Below are 17,543 nucleotides of genomic sequence, written 5' to 3'. Positions count from 1 at the left end.
TATCTAGCACATTCGTTGGAATCCCCCTCTATCATCACCAACAATAGGGAGGAGGAGCTCGCTCTGGTGGGAGTCTTCCCCGACATCCTTCGTGTGAGTAAGATTTAGCGATTGTTGCCACGCCACGAGTACAAAAAGGAGGAGGCCACGGAAAAGACACAGTCCATCACCCTCGTCATCAGCATGCGCTCGGGGCCAATCCAACAATAAAGTGGGCCTAGGCCTCTCGATCTGGTGTTGGTGGCCTGCTTCTCGACTCGACGGGAGGCATGAAGCAGCAGAGGGAGCAGAGAGTAGGTGGATGAGTAGGAGCCAGTGAGGAGGAGAATGAGGAGTGATGAACCAATTTCTGGTTTGTGCGGTCAAAAGGAGAGGGAGGAGAAGAACAGTAGGGGAGGGGGGAGGAGGAGGAGGGAGGGCCACAATGGGTAAATCACTTGGGAATTCATGAACCAAATACATGAACTTTTAGAAATAAGAACAACCTTACTCAGTTAATGAGTTGCTTGGTTGGCCTACTCAATGAAAACATTATTAAAACCACTCCATAAGATATATTGTCACCAACTTCTTATTGATAGCAATCAAAGAAATTGATGAATAGCTTCTATTCCGATAATATCAACGACATGTATATAAAATAAAGTTGTTACTCCCAGTATATTGCCAGCAACCATCTTTCTCTAAGCGCACACACACCTTTTCTGAGCCTATAGGATTGAAAAGACCAAAACGTTGGGGTTGCTATTTGGCGCTCACGTGCCAACAATAGAGCTGGTGTGCGCGCCATCTGGCGCCCCCCACGCACACATTTTCATTTCTTTTTTTTTTTGCAATCTTTTTCCCTATTTTGGCGCCCCTCCCCTCGCGCGTATTTTCCTTTTTTCCTGCGTTTTTTCCCGATTAAAAAATCGTTAACACACGTGTTTTCGAATCTCGATATGAAAGTTTTCCAATCTGAAGAAAGTTTCAAATCTAGAGTTGAAAGTTTTCAAATTTTGACTTGAAAGTTTTCAAACCTGAGTTGAAAGTTTCAAATTTGAGTTAAAAGTTTTTCAAATTTGAGATAAAAAGTTGAAAGTTTTCAAACTTTAACTTAAAAGAATTCAAATTTCGAGTGAGAGTTTTCAAAGTTAGAGTTGAAAGTTTTTAAAATTTAATTTCAAAGTTTAAATTTTGAGTTGAAATTTTCAAAATTTCAGTTTAGAGTTTCAAGTTGTAAGTTGATATTCTTAAAATTTAGGTATGGCTTTTTTAAGAAAAAAAATAGAAAGTTTTTTTCACGTATAGATTTCTTCTAAGTTTCAACCTTTAGGGAAAAAAAAGGAAAATCTTACCTTAATTTCTATTATTATGTAAAACATCATCAGCCCTTTAGTACAGATTAAAGGCCCATTCCTGTTTGTGGGCCATGAAATTAGTACATAATCCCCATCCGGAATAAGTTCACTTTGAGTTCCTTAAAAGTGACCAGAATCTAATCCATGACCCTAAACCGTAATACCGGATATCTCGACCCCTCAACTATTAAAATCGGTACAATTTGACTCCCTCGGCAGTTTTGGATGGTGGTTTCGCTAACATGGCGTCTACGTGGCAGTATTGACTAGGTCTTCGTCCTATGTGGCGTTGACGTGGCGCTTAAGTGGCATTAGAATTAAAAATATATATGCGGGCCCATTTGTCATTCACAAAAAGAAATTGTGGGCCCACTGACATGTGGGGCCCACATAAATCCCTATTCCTCCTCCCTCTCTTCCTTCTTTCTCTTTCTCTCCCTTTCTCATCGGTTCTTCCCCTTCGGCCGGCGGCGGGCGGTGAGGGCCGAAGCTGCGCTGGGTGACGAGAGCGAGCAGCTGGCGGGCGGCGACGAATGGCTCGACTGCGCTGGCGTGCACGGGAGGCGGCAGAGAGCAGCGGGCCAGCTGCAAGCCGACAGTGACGCCGGCAAGCAAGCAGGCAAGTCTGCAATTTCATTATCACCAGCAGATAGATGCTACTGTAGCTTTGATGGGGTTACTAGCTCAGCTCGGGTTCGAGCTCGTAGAATGAATTGACGAGCACGTCGTCGGCGAGCTCCAGCCTGTCGAACTGCTTCATCACCAAGTCGAAGTACGCCGGGTACGGGCCGGGGCCGACCTTAATGAACCACGGCAAGCCCTCCAGCTCCAGCGCCGGCAAGCCGATCAGCGCGATGGCGCCGGCCTCCACGGGGATGTGTACACGGCCGCACCACGCGTGGCCGTACACCACGTTGACGGCGCACGACTGCGTGAAGAACGTGAACGCCACCGCCGCTGCGGCGCGCCACGGCGCGCGCCAAGAGGAGGAACGCGTCGTAGAGGAGGACGCACACGGGGCGTCCACCTCCACCCCCCGGCGGTGGCAGCGGCCTCGTCCCGGAGGAGCTCGTCCAACGTCACCGCCCACGCTGACTCGAGGCGATGGATGCGGAGCCGGCGAGGAGATGAACCCCGATGGAGAGGTCGGGGAGGACGACGCCAGCAGTGGCGAGGTGGAGGTGCCGGCAGTGGCGAGGTGGAGGCGCCGGCGACAGGAACTCATGACGCCGGCGTGGCCGCATGGGGGAGAGAGAGAGAAGGAAGAGAGAGAGGGAGGATGAAGAAGGGATGACGTACGGGTCCCAGATATCAGTGGGTCCCGTATGTCAGTGGACCCACAAAATTTTCTTCTGAATAACAAATGGGTCCCATATGTATGTTTTTAATTTTTAATGCCACCCAAACGCCATTTCAACGGCAGACAAGGTCAACATTACCACATGGACGCCACGCCAGCAAAACCACTCTTCAAAACTGCCGAGGGAGTCAAGTTGCACCGGTTTTAACAGTATAGGGGTCAAGATATCTGGTTTATAGTTCAGTGGTATGGATTAGATTCGGATCACTTTTAAGGGAGTCAAAGTGAACTTATTCCTCCCCATCCACAGATGTGGTCAGGCATGTATTCCGGCCCATCCAAGTATCCACAACGAAATCGCGGAAGGAAAACCGACCGATCTCGATATCACGCGCCCCACCCCCACGCCGCCAAAAATATCTCAGGAAAACAACTGCAAATCACACCACCTGTACGCTGTAGTCCTGTACCATGTGGTCATGTCTTTGTCGTGCACGGAGGAAGAAAAAAAAGGAAAAAAAAACCGGCAAACTTTCTCATTTGCCAGTTTTTCTCACCAGCAACAGCAAACGACGGCAGCTTCCTGCACCGAACGATCCGGCTTACATATCTCCCTCCGAAAGCTCACTTTCTCATTTGCCAGTTTGTTTTTCTCCCTCCACAGTGCACAGCCATGGTTGCGCCGTCTCGGCTCCCATCCCATGAGGAGCAATCCGCCGCCGCCGCAGCCGACGGCTCGGCCACACCGTCCCAAGGAATCCCCGTCGTCGATCTCGGCGTCCTCATCAACGGCGCGGCCGACGAGCGGTCGCGGGCGATCCGCGACCTAGGCAGGGCATGCGAGGATTGGGGCTTCTTCATGGTAAGTTGGGGTATCTCTCAAAACGAACATATCCTTAATTTTGTTATGTCTCGTCTAGAATGTGAAAGAAAAAAGAAAGTTTTCTCCGTTTACTTCGGAAACGAACTATTTCAAATACGAAAATTTCTACGAGCTGTTTGATTGTTTGTTAATTAAAGTATATTGTGTGATAATGATCGCATTTATCAGTAACAACTCCAATTCGTCAGTGACATGATTGATTGCTAGATCGTCTCATCTGAATCTTTCATGAATGAATTAAGGTGACTAACCATGGGGTGCCCGAGGCTCTCCGAGAAGCAATCATGGACGCCTGCAAGGAGCTGTTCAGATTACCTTTGGAGGAGAAGAAAGAGTACATGCGTGCCAAGCCGATGGATCCTATACGGATCGGTACAGGTTTCTACTCTGTCGTCGACGCCGTACCATGCAGGAGGGACTACCTGAAGATGTTCTCTCATCCTGAATTCCACTGCCCCGAAAAGCCCGCAAAGCTGAGGTACATCCATGATCATTATTACCAATCGTAAAAATTCTTCGCCATTGACATCATCGACCGGTGTAATGTGAAGATTTTCTTGTGGTTTCCTTCCTCTAAAGAAAGATTTGTGATGTGTCAACAATGTCAGGGAGATTGCAACGGAGTACGCGACCTGCACGAGAGCCCTGTTGCTGGAGCTCACCAAGGCGATCTCCGAGAGCCTGGGCCTCGCCGGCGGCCGCCTCTCTGAAGCGCTCAACCTCGAGTCCTGCTTCCAGATCTTGGTGGGGAACCATTACCCTGCGTGCTCTAGACCGGACGAGCAGGCGATGGGATTATCGGCTCACTCCGACCATGGCCTCCTCACCCTGCTCTTCCAGAACGGCGTCGATGGCCTCCAGGTCAAGCACGATGGCGAATGGCTCCTCGCGAAGCCCCTCCCGGGCTCCTTCTTCGTCATCGCCGGCGATCAGTTGGAGGTATTGGATCAACAATCACTATGCGTGTTCTTGAGAAGTTTATGAAACTGTGAAATGGATTTTAAACTCTTGAAGGGATATCTTTATGTTATTTTTTTAGATAATGATCTTTATGTTATTTACATATCATCTAAATAGTTATAAAAAATATATATAAAAAGATGAATTAATATATGATATAATATATTACTCCACAAACATACAAACTAAAATTCAACTTCTACGAGTCAAAAAAATTAAACTTATATTCGCTTTCAAATTTGTTTGTTCATTATAACATGTTAAATTTAACCTTGTATGTTTACGGAGTGGTGTATTGATATTAATCTATGTTATTAATTTTTTTTAAAAAAATTATAACCATTTGGATAGCATGTAAACAGAGGGGATATCTTATCGAGAATTTAGAATAGTGTGCGAGATTCAGCTCAGTATGCACTTGTGTTGGTGTGAACATGCGTGCAGATTGTGACCAACGGAAGGTACAAGGGCGTGCTCCACCGCGCGGTGGTCGGCGGCGAGCAGTCGAGGATGTCGTTCGTGAGCCTGATCGGGCCGTGCATGGACACCGTCGTCGAGCCGCTGCCGGAGATGGCGGCGGACGGCCGGGGCCTGGAGTTCCGGGGGATCAGGTACAGGGACTACATGGAGATGCAGCAGAGCAACAGCATCAACGAGAAGACGGCGCTTGACATCGTTCGCGTGATGCATCAGGCCGGGTGACATGTTGACATGCCAAGGAGGCAGTGCCATGTTAGGAATTGGGCCGGCTGCACTACGACCCAACACAGTGAGTAGCCCAATCCTTGGCCCAAGCAAGATTCTAGTGAAGAAGGTTGCTAACATGCCAGTACGTGAACAGTTCAGCAGAAGCTGATCCTGCAGGGCCTGTGTAGTTTGCAGGCGCTGATTCGTTGTAAAGCTCGAACTGTGATATGTGGAATGTTCATCATCATCATATGGAAAATAAATGCCAAGTCCGAGTTTAATTCCAAACTTTTTCTTTAAACTTCCCACTTTTCTATTACATCAAAACTTTCCTACACATATAAACTTCTAACTTTTCTAATTTAACCAAACTTTCAATTTTGGCGTGAACTAAACACACCCCATGTATGGTTCAACCTATCTTATGCATCTTGAATAACCCATGAAGCAAATTGCCCCCAAAGGCGTGGTTTGCTTGCAATTCCCTCCTCTCTTTGGCCAATTCTTTGGCTGTCAGCATCAACACTGGTTACATTTCGACAAAATCTACAGTTAGCCAGTCAACTCTTTGGCCATCAGTATATTTAACTAACTATCATCAACAACTGATTGTACTTTAGAAAACACGTGTGATCATCATCATCATCAAATATATGGTTAGCCAACAAATTATCATCAATTGATCGTTATCAGTGTAACGAGGTCAGCGGTGCTTCATTCACCTCCTACTCCATCCGGAGTGGGCCAGGTGTCAGCATGTACGAGCAGTGCGTGGGCAATGGCCCATTCAGTAGCACGCGGCATGCCCGGCTGGCACGGAGCTGGGCCGCTCACTTCGGACGTTGGGGGGTGGTGGGCATGTGGGCCGGGCTCCGACGCGGACGTGGCGTTTGTTTGGGCCTCCAACTTGTTGTGGTGGTGGGAATTTTTTTATTTATACATTTTTTTATTAAAATATTTAAAAAATAATTTTTTGTTTCGAAAATTTATAAATCTAATCGCCTGCTGTCTGCCCTTCCAGAGAGCGGCAAGGGATCTAAATGCAAAATTTTTATTTATGTTCAAACCCTTTCCACCGGTTTTAATTGCTTAAAAACTAATAATGCTTATTCGATACTCTAAATGATTTTAAATGAAAAAGTGATAAACTACAAAGTTATAGATCTCATCAAGATCTACAACTTTTATATAAAATTTATCTCCATCCAATGTCGTTTGAAATATAGATATGAGATTTTTTTAAATGTGTTTTATATTTTGTAACGAATATTTGGATATCTAAAACATCTTAAATGAAAAAGTTGTTAAATACAAAGTTGTAGATCTCCTTGAGATCTATAATTTCGATATAAAGTTTTATTTCATCTAACTTTATATAATATAATTTTAAATTGTAAAATTATAGAGCTAACAAGTTGTGCTGGAAAATTGCATTTAGATCCCTTGCCGCCCTCTAGAAGGACGATTTTTAAAAATCTCAAGACGATTAGATTTGTAAATTTTCAAAAAAAATATATTTTTTGTAAATATTTTAATAAAAAATATATAAATAAAAAAAATTCTGGTGGTGGTGCGGTCTGACGCGGACGCGGTCGGTCAAACGAGGTCGGCCACCACCCGCACGCCGCACGCGTCTTCGCCTAGCCCGATCTCGTTTCCCTTTCCTCCTCTCTTCCACCACGCGAGGAATAAATAGCAGGACACCGGATTGGAGTAACAGAGAATTTATTTTTTTTTTTCAGTTTTTTCCCCCACCCACACCACAAGCAGACGAAGAAGAAGAACAAGGTAAGAATCCTTTGCTTCCCCTCTCGTCTCGGATCTGGGATCGACTACGCTCTCGAATCCTCTGTCGAATCTGGTTCAATTCTCTGCCTCGCTGCTTCCCCCTCTTTGTTAGTTCTGGTGCCGGTGGATTTTGGGGGATTTTGGGGTTCTGGGCTGGGGGATTTTGGTGGATTTTTGGGTTCAGGTCGCGAGCTTGAAGTCGAATTGGCGTCGATCGGGACACCGAGCGAACTCTTCTGCGCCATCATCCGCCGGCAACTGCCACCGGCCCCGATCCACGCCAACGCCGGCCTAGGGTTTGCCGCCGGGATCGACGAGGGCCACGATCCGCGCCGCCACCGCCCGGTCGGCCTCGATCCGCAACCGCCGTGTTCCAGTGTCCCACCCAGCAGACTTGCGCTCGCTTGGATCGTCCCCGTGTTCTAGCCAAACTTTATGTTCAAATCGAACTCGACTTCTCTCCCGAAACGGCAAATCGTTGCCAATCCCTGCCTCGGATCCATCCGACTCGCGCGCTGTCTCTGCATCACAATTTATCGTCTCGATCTGTTTAGCTGGATCGAATCTAAACACAACGATTTTGTTGTTTGATCTATCACAGGTTCGTCCGTCGAGATGTTGGAGGAGCTGCTCATCTTCACGCGCGGCGGCCTCATCCTCTGGTCGTCATGCCGGGCGCTCGGCGGCGCCGCCCTCAAGGGCTCGCCCATCGACGCCCTCATCCGCTCCTGCCTCCTCGAGGAGCGCTCTGCCGACGCCAGCTTCTCCCAGGACACCTATGCGCTTAAGTGGACCTTTAACAATGACCTCGGCCTCGTGTTCGTCGCCGTTTACCAGCGCATGCTCCACCTCCTTTACGTCGACGACCTCCTCGCCGCCGTCCGTAAGGAGTTCTCACAGATTTATGATCCCAAGCGCACCTCCTATGATGACGCCTTCAATGAGGTTTTTCGCCAGCTCCACCTCGAGGCTGAGGCTCGCAGTGAGGAGATGAAGAAGAATAAACAGGTCACTGGTTCCCGGCCCACCAAGGTTACCACTAAGACCAATCGTGGCGACACTCAGGGCTCTGGTGGTGGTAGGAAGAAAGGTGACTCGGGGAAGGACGACTCTGATGGTGACTCCGGGAAGGAGCACACTTTGCCAAATGGTAATTCCAAGATGCAAGAGAATAGCCTCAAGGACAATTCTCATGCCCGCAGTGTTGTTGTTAAAGGAAAGGAGAACGGAGACCCCAACGATGGGGCCTTTGATGTAAATAAGTTACAGAAGATGAGAAACAAGGGTAACAAGAAGAATGAGGTTGCTAGTAATGTGGCCAAGAACACCTCTAAGGCTAACACAAAGAAGAATTTGAAGAAAAATAGGGTTTGGGATGACACACCTGATGACAAGAAGAAGCTGGATTTCACAGACCCAGCTGATGAGAGAGGGGATGAGGTGATAGACCAGGTGGTTGTCAAGCAGGGGGAAAGCATGATGGATAAGGATGATGTCGTGAGCAGTGATAGTGATGAAGAAGAGGAAGATGGAGAGGAAAATTCTGGAGCTTCCCAAAAGAAGAAAGGATGGTTCTCCTCGATGTTCAAGAGGTAATACGCATGTTTCGCATCTTTTGACATGGCATAATGTGTAGTCAGTTTTGTTTGCTTAACAATTTCAAATGCGCTATATACACTTGGGTGGTTTAAGCTTCAGCATGTTTTTTATTCTTAGCCAGCTCATTGTTTCAACCGCAGAGAGCAACCCTGATATGCTTTTCTGCTTTCTAGAATGCTCCCTAATTTGGTGTGCTACTTCAGTCATCTTCTTAAATAAGTTATGCGTAGAGTAGAATGGCAGATTTGTGCTATGTATTGGTGTTAGATGACTTTTGCAGCCTGCAGCCTGTTCTGTCTCTCATTGTTTACCCTCTCCTAGATCAACACACACACACAGATGAAATTGCTGTTTTCCATTTCCCTTGATCCTGCATTCAAGTATTTGTGGTTGCCAGATTTTCAGCTCCCTCTTATAATCTGTTAACCTGTGAACTTAAATGGCATTGTTTCTATTTTTCCTGTGCTCAGCATTGCAGGTAACAATGTGCTTGAGAAGTCTGACATCCAACCTGCACTCAAAGCGCTTAAAGATAGGCTGATGACTAAGAATGTGGTATGAATTTTGTCTAGAACACTTGCATGATAGTTGATAAGCTTACTGGAGTGGTTTTTTGCCTTCTTTGTTATTTATTTATCCAAGGTAAATAAAACTTTTCATCTTAATGCAGGCTGAAGAAATTGCAGAGAAACTTTGTGAATCAGTGGCAGCTAGCCTTGAGGGCAAAAAGCTGGGATCCTTCACAAGGATATCCTCTACTGTTCAGGTTTGTAGCACACCCTAGTCCAAATTTCTGCAAATTTTTTCTTAGGGCACATATTCTCTTTAGCTTCCTAAATCCTAATACTCCTTTTTTTTTTGGGTAACTATTGCAGACAGCTATGGAGGAGGCTCTTCTTCGCATCTTAACCCCAAGGCGATCTATTGACATATTAAGGGATGTACATGCTGCCAAAGAGCGTGGGAAGCCATATGTTATTGTTTTTGTTGGAGTGAATGGAGTTGGCAAATCTACCAATCTTGCAAAGGTAGAGTTATCTTTTATACACCATTGATGAAAAGAATAGTGCCATACTTGCATGGAATTATGCTCATCCCATGTATTGTAATATTACAGGTTGCTTATTGGCTTCTTCAGCATAACCTCAGTGTAAGCCTGGCAGCATGTGACACCTTTAGATCTGGTGCTGTTGAGCAACTGCGTACTCATGCTCGCAGGCTTCAGGTAGCTGTCTAAACACTTGAATATCCATCCCATTACTCTGACCATTGTAGTTTTAGGGGGGGAATATCTAGTCTCCATCAGTTGGTTTTAGTTTGGTTTCACTTTTTCTTTAGTCTGGGATGGTGTATGAATAATTTTTTCTTCGCAAAAATGCGTTGAACTGTATTGATATAATGGTCTTGTGGGGTGCCTCCTGGTGTTATGCGATAAAAAACGACAATAGTCCCAGTGGAACTACTCGGCATTCACTTATGAATGCTCACTGCTAAATTTTGTTGAGTTATATACATGTGCCATACCTTCCTGGATATTTACATTCTAGAATTTGTGCAGATACCTATATTTGAGAAGGGATATGAAAAAGATCCAGCGGTTGTCGCAAAGGAGGCTATTCAGGAAGCTACTCGTAATAAGTCAGATGTTGTTCTTGTCGACACTGCTGGACGTATGCAGGTTGGTTGAGTGGCTTAACCAGAGTCTTATGTCGTTCTATTTATGTCCTTCGAATGCATCTTTTCTGGTCAACACATATCTAACATATCTTCTCTGCCAGGATAATGAGCCACTCATGAGAGCACTCTCCAAGCTCATCAATCTCAATAGCCCAGATCTAGTTTTATTTGTTGGGGAAGCATTGGTTGGTAATGATGCTGTTGATCAACTCACTAAATTTAACCAGGTACTGATAGTCTTTCAAGGACTGGTGAATGCTACTCCCTCCGTTTCATATTATAAAACGCTTTGAACTTTTTCTTAGTTTAATTTTTGAATTTTGACCAAGTTTATAAATTTTTTTGTCAAAATATATTTAATGTTACATTTAATGAAACTAATTTGGTATTATAAGAGATACTACATTTCCCTACAAACTTGGTCAACATGTGCTTTCACTGGAATGCACTGAACGGTTTTGTTTGTTGAACAGAAATTAGCAGACCTTTCCGCTGTCCCTACTACCAGATTGATAGATGGCATCCTGCTCACCAAGTTTGACACCATCGACGACAAGGTCTGAACTGTCACAGAATTTTGATTTACTGCAATTGCCTTCTTTTACAGTATTTTTATTTTTATGACTACTCAATATATATATAGGTTGGAGCTGCACTTTCAATGGTTTATATATCTGGAGCTCCAGTCATGTTCGTTGGCTGTGGTCAGTCTTACACTGACCTCAAGAAGCTCAATGTCAAATCCATCGTTAAAACCCTGCTGAAGTGAATGTGGTGCGCCGTTGTGCGGCACCTCGAATTCGTACTGCCAGTATTGCTATCGTCGAAACCCCCATGACCTCGTCGTCATCGTGTTGGATGTGTTCTGTCCTGGTTTACTGTTGTAGTAGCACAAACTATCGTGCGCTTTTTCAGTTATGTGACTGCTTTGTATCACAGGTTTTACCTGTTTTACCCTGGAATATATACTTACTAGTGGTTAACATGGGCTGATATTCTCTCCATTAACTACTTGCATTGATACGGTGTTACCGCTATCAATGGCGGCAGGCGGAAGTCCTGTGTACAGTCGTAACAGTACAGGCTGATCTGTAGAATGTTCATGAGTTCGTAGGCAGAGTACTCTGTTGTGGTTGAAAGTAAAAGAGAATGCAGGTCCGTCCGAGAACAGCAACAGCAAGGAGCCAATGTGTGGCTAAACAACAAATTGTCAATTGACCAGCGTTCGCTATATAATAATATAACGAACTGAAACTCTGAAAGAGCTGATGAAAGAATATTGTTCTGATCGCTGGTGTTGGCCAGGCTCTGGTTTGTGAGGTAGGACCGTAGGAGTGGATTCGTTTCGGTGCATATATATCATACACGATGGTAATGGGCTACCGTCTGGCCCATTTTGTAGTGTCCGGACGTCTTACAATCCGCGAACAACACACAGGCTTGCAGTTGCAATATCCATTAAATAGTATACTCAGTGCTTACATGTCGCAACTTGCAACCGAGTGCAAATTTCAGGTTACAAGGCTAATAAATATAATCCCAACTCACACATACTATCACCCTACGCAAGCCTCTGCACTCTTCTCCAATGTTCTCTTGGCAAACGAGCGTCTTCAGAAACTGGCTGTCTGCAGCCTAAGGTAACGTGAATATGTCTATATGTGAAACACCAGCTATGCCTTCCAAAATGTTCTCGTCTTCTTGATCTATTCTGATGGTTTGCCTCTTTGTACTGAGCAGAAGTTGCGGTTCTTCTGCTGCCCACTGAAGTGCCCCCTTTGTGTGTCCAAGAAACCTCACCAACACACTGTTGGTACTTGGTTGCTTCATTTTGAGCTGGCCCATACTTCCATCCTTGTACTTGCTTTCTTTGCCTGCATGCAAACACACCAGATATGTTCAAACAAATGTGCTGGTCCATTTTTGTGACAAGATAAATTTGAAGGAAATAAAGGAGTTCACCTCTTCATCCCAATCACAGCTGATAGTGAGATAGGCTAATATCAGTGTCTGAACAGCTGTGCCACCAATCAACCCGGACCAAATTCCCTGCAATTTGGGTATGAACAGTCAGAATCAATCCAAACATTGCCATGCATTCGAACAAAATTACTGCTTCTCCCCCAAAACATACTAATAAAAATGTACTGGGGTGTGTTCGGATCATTACCCCAACTCCGAAATGCAATGGCCAGCCCAATATGGCACCGATGGGAACTCCGACCAAGTAGTAGCTACCGACGTTGACGTAGGCTACGAGTGCTTGCCACCCTGAGCCAATGGCCACACCTGCAATGCCAATGCATCAGGGAGCTAGCTTAGAATCAATCACCCATGGCTCGCCAAACTTCCATCCATGAATGCAATGCGAAACTTGTGGCAACGAGGCTTTGGACTTGCCTGAGAGGACGGGCTGCACGCTGTTGAGGAGGACGGTGAAGGCGAGCAGCACGGACAGGTCGCTGACGGCGTCGAGCACCACCTTGCTCGACGAGAAGAGGAGAGCGATCTTGTCGTTGTAGGCAATGATGAGGCACCAGAAGACGAGGCCGATCGCCACGGAGGTGGTGACGGACACCACGATGGCGAACCGCGCGCCCTTGCCGCTGCCGGCGCCGAGCTCGTTTGCCACCCGCACGCTGCGCCATTTCAAGCTCATGTCATTGACTCATGGTGCGCTGATCAAGTTCAGGCCATGGACTGATCAAACCAGTGTAGGAATGCACGTACCCAGTTGCAGCCAAGAAGCCAAAAGGAATCATCATCTCCCATCCGTTGATCGTCAAGCTACGAAGTCAAGAACCAGTACAATGCAATGCAATTTGTGAGGAAGACTAGTTTGGATTTGAAGGAGAAAAATGTTCAATCATCTGCTAGTGCTAGTTACCATATGGAGAGTGCATCCACAGCGATTTCAGCGTTATTCAGGTACCCTGTAAGCAACACCAACACCCTGTAGTACCAGTTCTCCAAGCTGTATATACATGAGCAAATTACAATTTAGCCGAGATGATGAGTTCATGTATATTTTGTTGTGCTCGAGTTGTGTGAGAATGTGTGCTCACCAAAGCATCACCCCGGAGGCCGAGGAGAGCTTGATGAACTCCCAGAAGTCGGCGAACGCTTCCATGGAGAATCCCTTCCACGACAGCGGGCACCAGCCGCCGACGACGTAGACCAACTGCCCCAGCACGACGATCCACCACGCCACGTTGGCGGCGGCGACGGCGCCGAGGAGGCCCAGGTGGAGGGTGTTGACGAGCAGGTAGGTGATCACGAGGTGGAGCGCGAGCGCGACGCCGGCGGTGACCGCGGTGACCCAGTTCTTGAGCTGGGACTGCAGGAACCGCGTGAGCGGGAGCAGCATCGCCATGGCGAAGTGCTGCGGCAGCAGCCAGACGCTCATCTTGCCGGCGAGGCTGGCGAGGTCGGCCGGCTGCCCGATCAGCAGCAGCAGGTCCTCCATGAGCACGTACGTCGGCGTCAGCGCGACGGCGAACATGAGGAGCACCAGCCACGACCGCTGCAGGTACACGCCCAGCATGTGGTACTTCTTGGCGCCGAACGCCTGCCCGCACAGCGTCTCCAGCGCGCTCGCCATGCCCAGCTAATTAACCACAAACACCAAAAATCCACCACGCCATTGCTTGATTATTACCATGACCATATATAATTCACCGTACTGTTAAGAGCTACCAAAATGGTTTCATCCCGAGAAAGCCGGATACTATGGTTTGCTAAGCCGAGTGACCTGGTTTCGGAGAGTTTGCATTTTTCTCAGATTCGTTACGTTCGACTTGTACGAGAGGTAATACCTTCTCACTCTATAAATATGAAATTGTCACAGCGGATTCAGGTATCCAAATTATTATTTTATCATGTCATGGCCGATTCAATCTATCAAGTTTAATTACCTTTTTCTCTTATCCCTTGTCTTTTATCGTTCTAAATTCTAGTTGTCGTTTAATTTACTTCGTCTCTATATGGTAATTAAAGACGCTCTAGGTGGTCTACTGACCTTAGAGCAATCCTAGACACAGCTGTTATGATGGGGTCCCTCTCGGCCAGGTGTTCGTAAGTTCTTATGACGAGACTGTAAAATCTAGGATGTGTTTAATTCACGTTAAAATTGAAAGTTTAGTTAAAATTGAAACGATGTGACGGAAAAAATGAAAGTTTGTGTGTAGCAAAGTTTATGAAAAAGTTGAAAGTTTGAAGAAAAATATTGAAACTAAACACGGCCCTAGATGGTCTTGTTTTTAGAATCAGGTGGTTCGATCCGTTTTGGCGAGGAGCGTAATGATCAACGATCCGATTAAAATCCACACGTTCTAATACTTACACCACTTACTAACAGTTTACTGCTATCTCAAACCACAGTGTCTAGCACTTACTCTAGCTTATATATCACCATGGCGTGAGCCATGACGCATTCAGAGGGGGCTCAACTAATTGCAGATCATGTCGTTTCGTACCTACGCAGTTGGTCATAGATTGGTCGCGGCCGCCGTGCGTGGCGGCGTCAGTGTCGGGACACAGACAGGGACAAACATAAAGAACAATAACTGCAGCAGCAGAAGGCGACAGCGATCAGAGAGCATTGATTCGCCCAATCCATGTGCTCAGCTACGACACGATACTTCCGGCTTAATTCATTAGTCATTACAGAACTTTTACGCCGGGCAAATAATTAATTGCAAAAATTACAAAAGGAAAGATGATTAGGGTGATTGGATCACTTATCCTCGATTAACTACCCAACTATTTCCATCTGTTCTTGGATTGTTCCTGAACCTCAGCGCATAAAAGAACTCTCGGGGCATTTCATAAGGCTGTGTTTAGATCCAAAGTTTGGATCCAAACTTCAGTCCTTTTTCATCACATCAACCTATCATAAACACATAACTTTTCAGTCACATCATCTCCAATTTTAACTAAAATTCAAACTTTACGCTGAATTAAATACAGCCTAAGTCGGCTTCAGATAGCTACTGTCCGTGTAAATAAATTGCTAGCTCTCTAAGATCCACTCAAGCGTGCATGCATGAGATACATGCATGAAGCCGACCGGCCTCCTACTGTTTTACATATTTTTTTTAAAAAATTCATGCATAAAGTCTACTCTACCTGAAAGTTACTGTGGAAGTGTGGATGATGCAGAGCCTATTGAATGGACCAAATTATTGCTTCCAGCCAAAAAAAAATGGACCGAATTAAGGGCTCAGAGCTTTCGATGATAAGCTGTGAACCCGTGCCAGATGTTACCTAAATAAATACAGTATGTGCCTGGAGGTCTAATTATAGCAGGTTAATAATAAATTTCAATTCAATCCAACAACCGCGTGCATAATTCGATCACGCGCATACAAATTGGAGACGACGAAGTCTAGCTAGTCCTTAAAACACTAGTACTAGACACTGCTGTTTTGGCAGTAATGCTGACATTAATTCTACTTAATTTACGGTGTAACAGTGTGAAGTGAGCTAATTTGCCACAAATAACTGATGAGCCATTTCTTGCAAGGTGTTAATTGCTTAGCTGTCGGACACTTTCATCAGGATTTCCATATGAAAACTTGAAATTTATGTAGCGGGCATGCATGACTAGCTGGATTGGGCATGAAGTCGTTGCGGTTTCTATTTGTGTCAATCAAATGATAGAACAGAGAGAAGCTGTCCGAATAGCTGGTCATTTTAATTCTAGCCGGGATGAATATTGCAATGAACTACTTTTGTCTCGATCCAAATCAAGTGCATACGAGACAAAGTTTAAGCACAAAGTTATGTGAGATTGGTAGTAGCGTAAATAAAGCAGCATGCAGCACATACCAGGAAACCGAAGTTGAAGCCGGCGACGACGGTGGAGGCGATGGAGAAGGCGGCAAGCTCGAGGTCGCCCATGTGGCCGATGAACGCCTGCGAGACGACGTTGATCCCGTACAGCGCGATCCGCTGGAAGATGGCCGGCCCGACGACGCGCCACAGCTTCTTCGACTCCACCCACCACTCCCCCGCCACCCTCGCGCCGGCCGGCCACAGCTGCTGCTTCACCGCCTCCGCGTCAACGCCGCCGCGCGGCCGCAGCAGCGGCGCCGCCACCGACGTCGCCTCGTCCTCCATGACAAACACCACGTACTCGCCCGCTAACTACTCGCTTCGTACTTGGTTAACTCGATCCTCTCCTGCGAGTGCTGCGCGCGCGGTGATGGTGTGTGTGGAGAGAGAGGGGGTTTTTATGCGTACGCGAGTGGAGCCAAAATCAATCGATCGATCGAGACGTCGGCGGGCAAGGCTGTCACCTGCTCGCACGGCGCGCGCGCGTGTGAGCCAGCCAATCGCTCGATCGGCCGGTCCGATCTATCGGCTGGGCCGGCCTGTACTTATTTAGGCGAGAGATAAATAAAATAACAGTCAACAGAAAGCCAGCAAAAAGAGGACGATCGACTTCAGCGGGATCGGGGAAATCCGGCATGGAAGGGAAGATGCAATTTGCAATTGTTTTTGGTGCAGCGTCTGGTTCACGTGGGAGTTTAGCCGATCGATCTCTGCTCCTCTACTACCTTGTTCGTACCTACAGGTTCCACGTTACAAGTTATTTTGGGTTTGTAATAAATAAACTTTTTAAAGTATAAATAAGTTTATATAAAAACGTAGAAACATTTACAATACCATATTAGTATTATCAAACATTACTATTTTTTTATAAATTTAATCAAACATAGAAAAAGTTATTTACGATAAACCCAGAGTAACGTATAATATGGACGAAAAGATGATTAGGAAAAAGTACAAAATACCCCCCCCAAACTATCGAGGTCGGCCGAGTTACACCCCCGAACTACTACTCCATACTCATAAAGGAAGTCGTTTAGGACAATATTTAAGTCAAACATTGGGAATATAAATAATGAATAACTCTCAAGTTGTTGAGTTTTAAAATGTAAAAATTATATGTATAGATTTGTCTTGAAAAATACTTTCATAAAAATATACATATATCACTTTTCAATAAATATTTTTATAGAAATAAGAAGTTAAAGTTGTGTTTTGGAGACCGTGTCGCTGTCCTAAACGACTTCCTTTACGAGTATGGAGGGAGTACAAAACTAGACATTTTATACCTAGAACTTTTCAAACCAGACGAATAACCCCCCTAGCGCAATCCAGAGCGGTTTCGATCTTACGTGGCATACACGTGGCGGTGTCTACTCAGTGAAAAGTTAATTAAAAAAAGTGGGCTCCACCGGTCAGCTCCTCTATATGTTCTCCCACCTCCTTTCCCTTCCATATCTCTCTTGCTCCCTCTCTC

The 17,543-nt window shown here is 45.8% G+C and overlaps 3 protein-coding genes and 1 pseudogene across 6 annotated transcripts; 2 read left to right on the top strand and 2 right to left on the bottom strand.

The window, feature by feature from the left end:
* Positions 1 to 1,797: 1,797 nt before the first annotated feature.
* LOC4345848 (2-oxoglutarate-dependent dioxygenase 19-like) lies at positions 1,798 to 5,458 on the top strand. Of its 2 annotated transcripts, XM_026020086.2 has the most exons (5): positions 1,798 to 1,959; positions 3,305 to 3,502; positions 3,766 to 4,001; positions 4,132 to 4,462; positions 4,928 to 5,458. In XM_026020086.2, the coding sequence occupies exons 2-5, from the start codon at positions 3,314 to 3,316 to the stop codon at positions 5,183 to 5,185; spliced, it is 1,014 nt and encodes a 337-aa protein (XP_025875871.1). In that variant the 5' UTR covers positions 1,798 to 1,959; positions 3,305 to 3,313; the 3' UTR covers positions 5,186 to 5,458. The 2 variants fall into 2 exon arrangements, with proteins under 2 accessions (XP_025875871.1, XP_015648666.1); XM_015793180.3 differs by lacking the exon at positions 1,798 to 1,959 and having other exon boundaries at positions 3,091 to 3,502.
* Positions 1,908 to 2,416, bottom strand: LOC107281843 (UDP-glucosyltransferase UGT13248-like; annotated as a pseudogene).
* A 1,430-nt stretch (positions 5,459 to 6,888) lies between the features above and the next one.
* LOC4345847 (uncharacterized) lies at positions 6,889 to 11,238 on the top strand. Of its 2 annotated transcripts, none has more exons than XM_015794367.3 (10): positions 6,889 to 6,958; positions 7,560 to 8,550; positions 9,028 to 9,112; positions 9,228 to 9,323; positions 9,433 to 9,585; positions 9,675 to 9,782; positions 10,116 to 10,235; positions 10,336 to 10,461; positions 10,708 to 10,791; positions 10,878 to 11,238. In XM_015794367.3, exons 2-10 carry the CDS (start codon positions 7,574 to 7,576, stop codon positions 11,001 to 11,003), a joined length of 1,875 nt encoding a protein of 624 aa, XP_015649853.1. In that variant the 5' UTR covers positions 6,889 to 6,958; positions 7,560 to 7,573; the 3' UTR covers positions 11,004 to 11,238. The 2 variants fall into 2 exon arrangements, with proteins under 2 accessions (XP_015649853.1, XP_066159782.1); XM_066303685.1 differs by having other exon boundaries at positions 6,889 to 7,031.
* Positions 11,239 to 11,674: 436 nt separating this feature from the next.
* LOC4345846 (protein DETOXIFICATION 27) lies at positions 11,675 to 16,441 on the bottom strand. Of its 2 annotated transcripts, none has more exons than XM_066303686.1 (8): positions 16,064 to 16,441; positions 13,300 to 15,122; positions 13,122 to 13,208; positions 12,965 to 13,021; positions 12,635 to 12,873; positions 12,405 to 12,523; positions 12,197 to 12,283; positions 11,675 to 12,108 (listed from the first exon to the last, which is right to left on the bottom strand). In XM_066303686.1, exons 2-8 carry the CDS (start codon positions 13,833 to 13,835, stop codon positions 12,061 to 12,063), a joined length of 1,173 nt encoding a protein of 390 aa, XP_066159783.1. In that variant the 5' UTR covers positions 13,836 to 15,122; positions 16,064 to 16,441; the 3' UTR covers positions 11,675 to 12,060. The 2 variants fall into 2 exon arrangements, with proteins under 2 accessions (XP_066159783.1, XP_015649855.1); XM_015794369.3 differs by having other exon boundaries at positions 13,300 to 13,841.
* Between the last annotated feature and the right edge of the window lie 1,102 nt (positions 16,442 to 17,543).

The sequence above is a fragment of the Oryza sativa genome, chromosome 8 (assembly GCF_034140825.1).
Source record: "Oryza sativa Japonica Group chromosome 8, ASM3414082v1".
In the NCBI taxonomy this organism is placed as follows: Eukaryota; Viridiplantae; Streptophyta; class Magnoliopsida; order Poales; family Poaceae; genus Oryza; species Oryza sativa.
The sequence above is the reverse complement of the archived record's forward strand: the minus strand, read 5'-3'. Positions and strand labels throughout refer to the sequence as shown.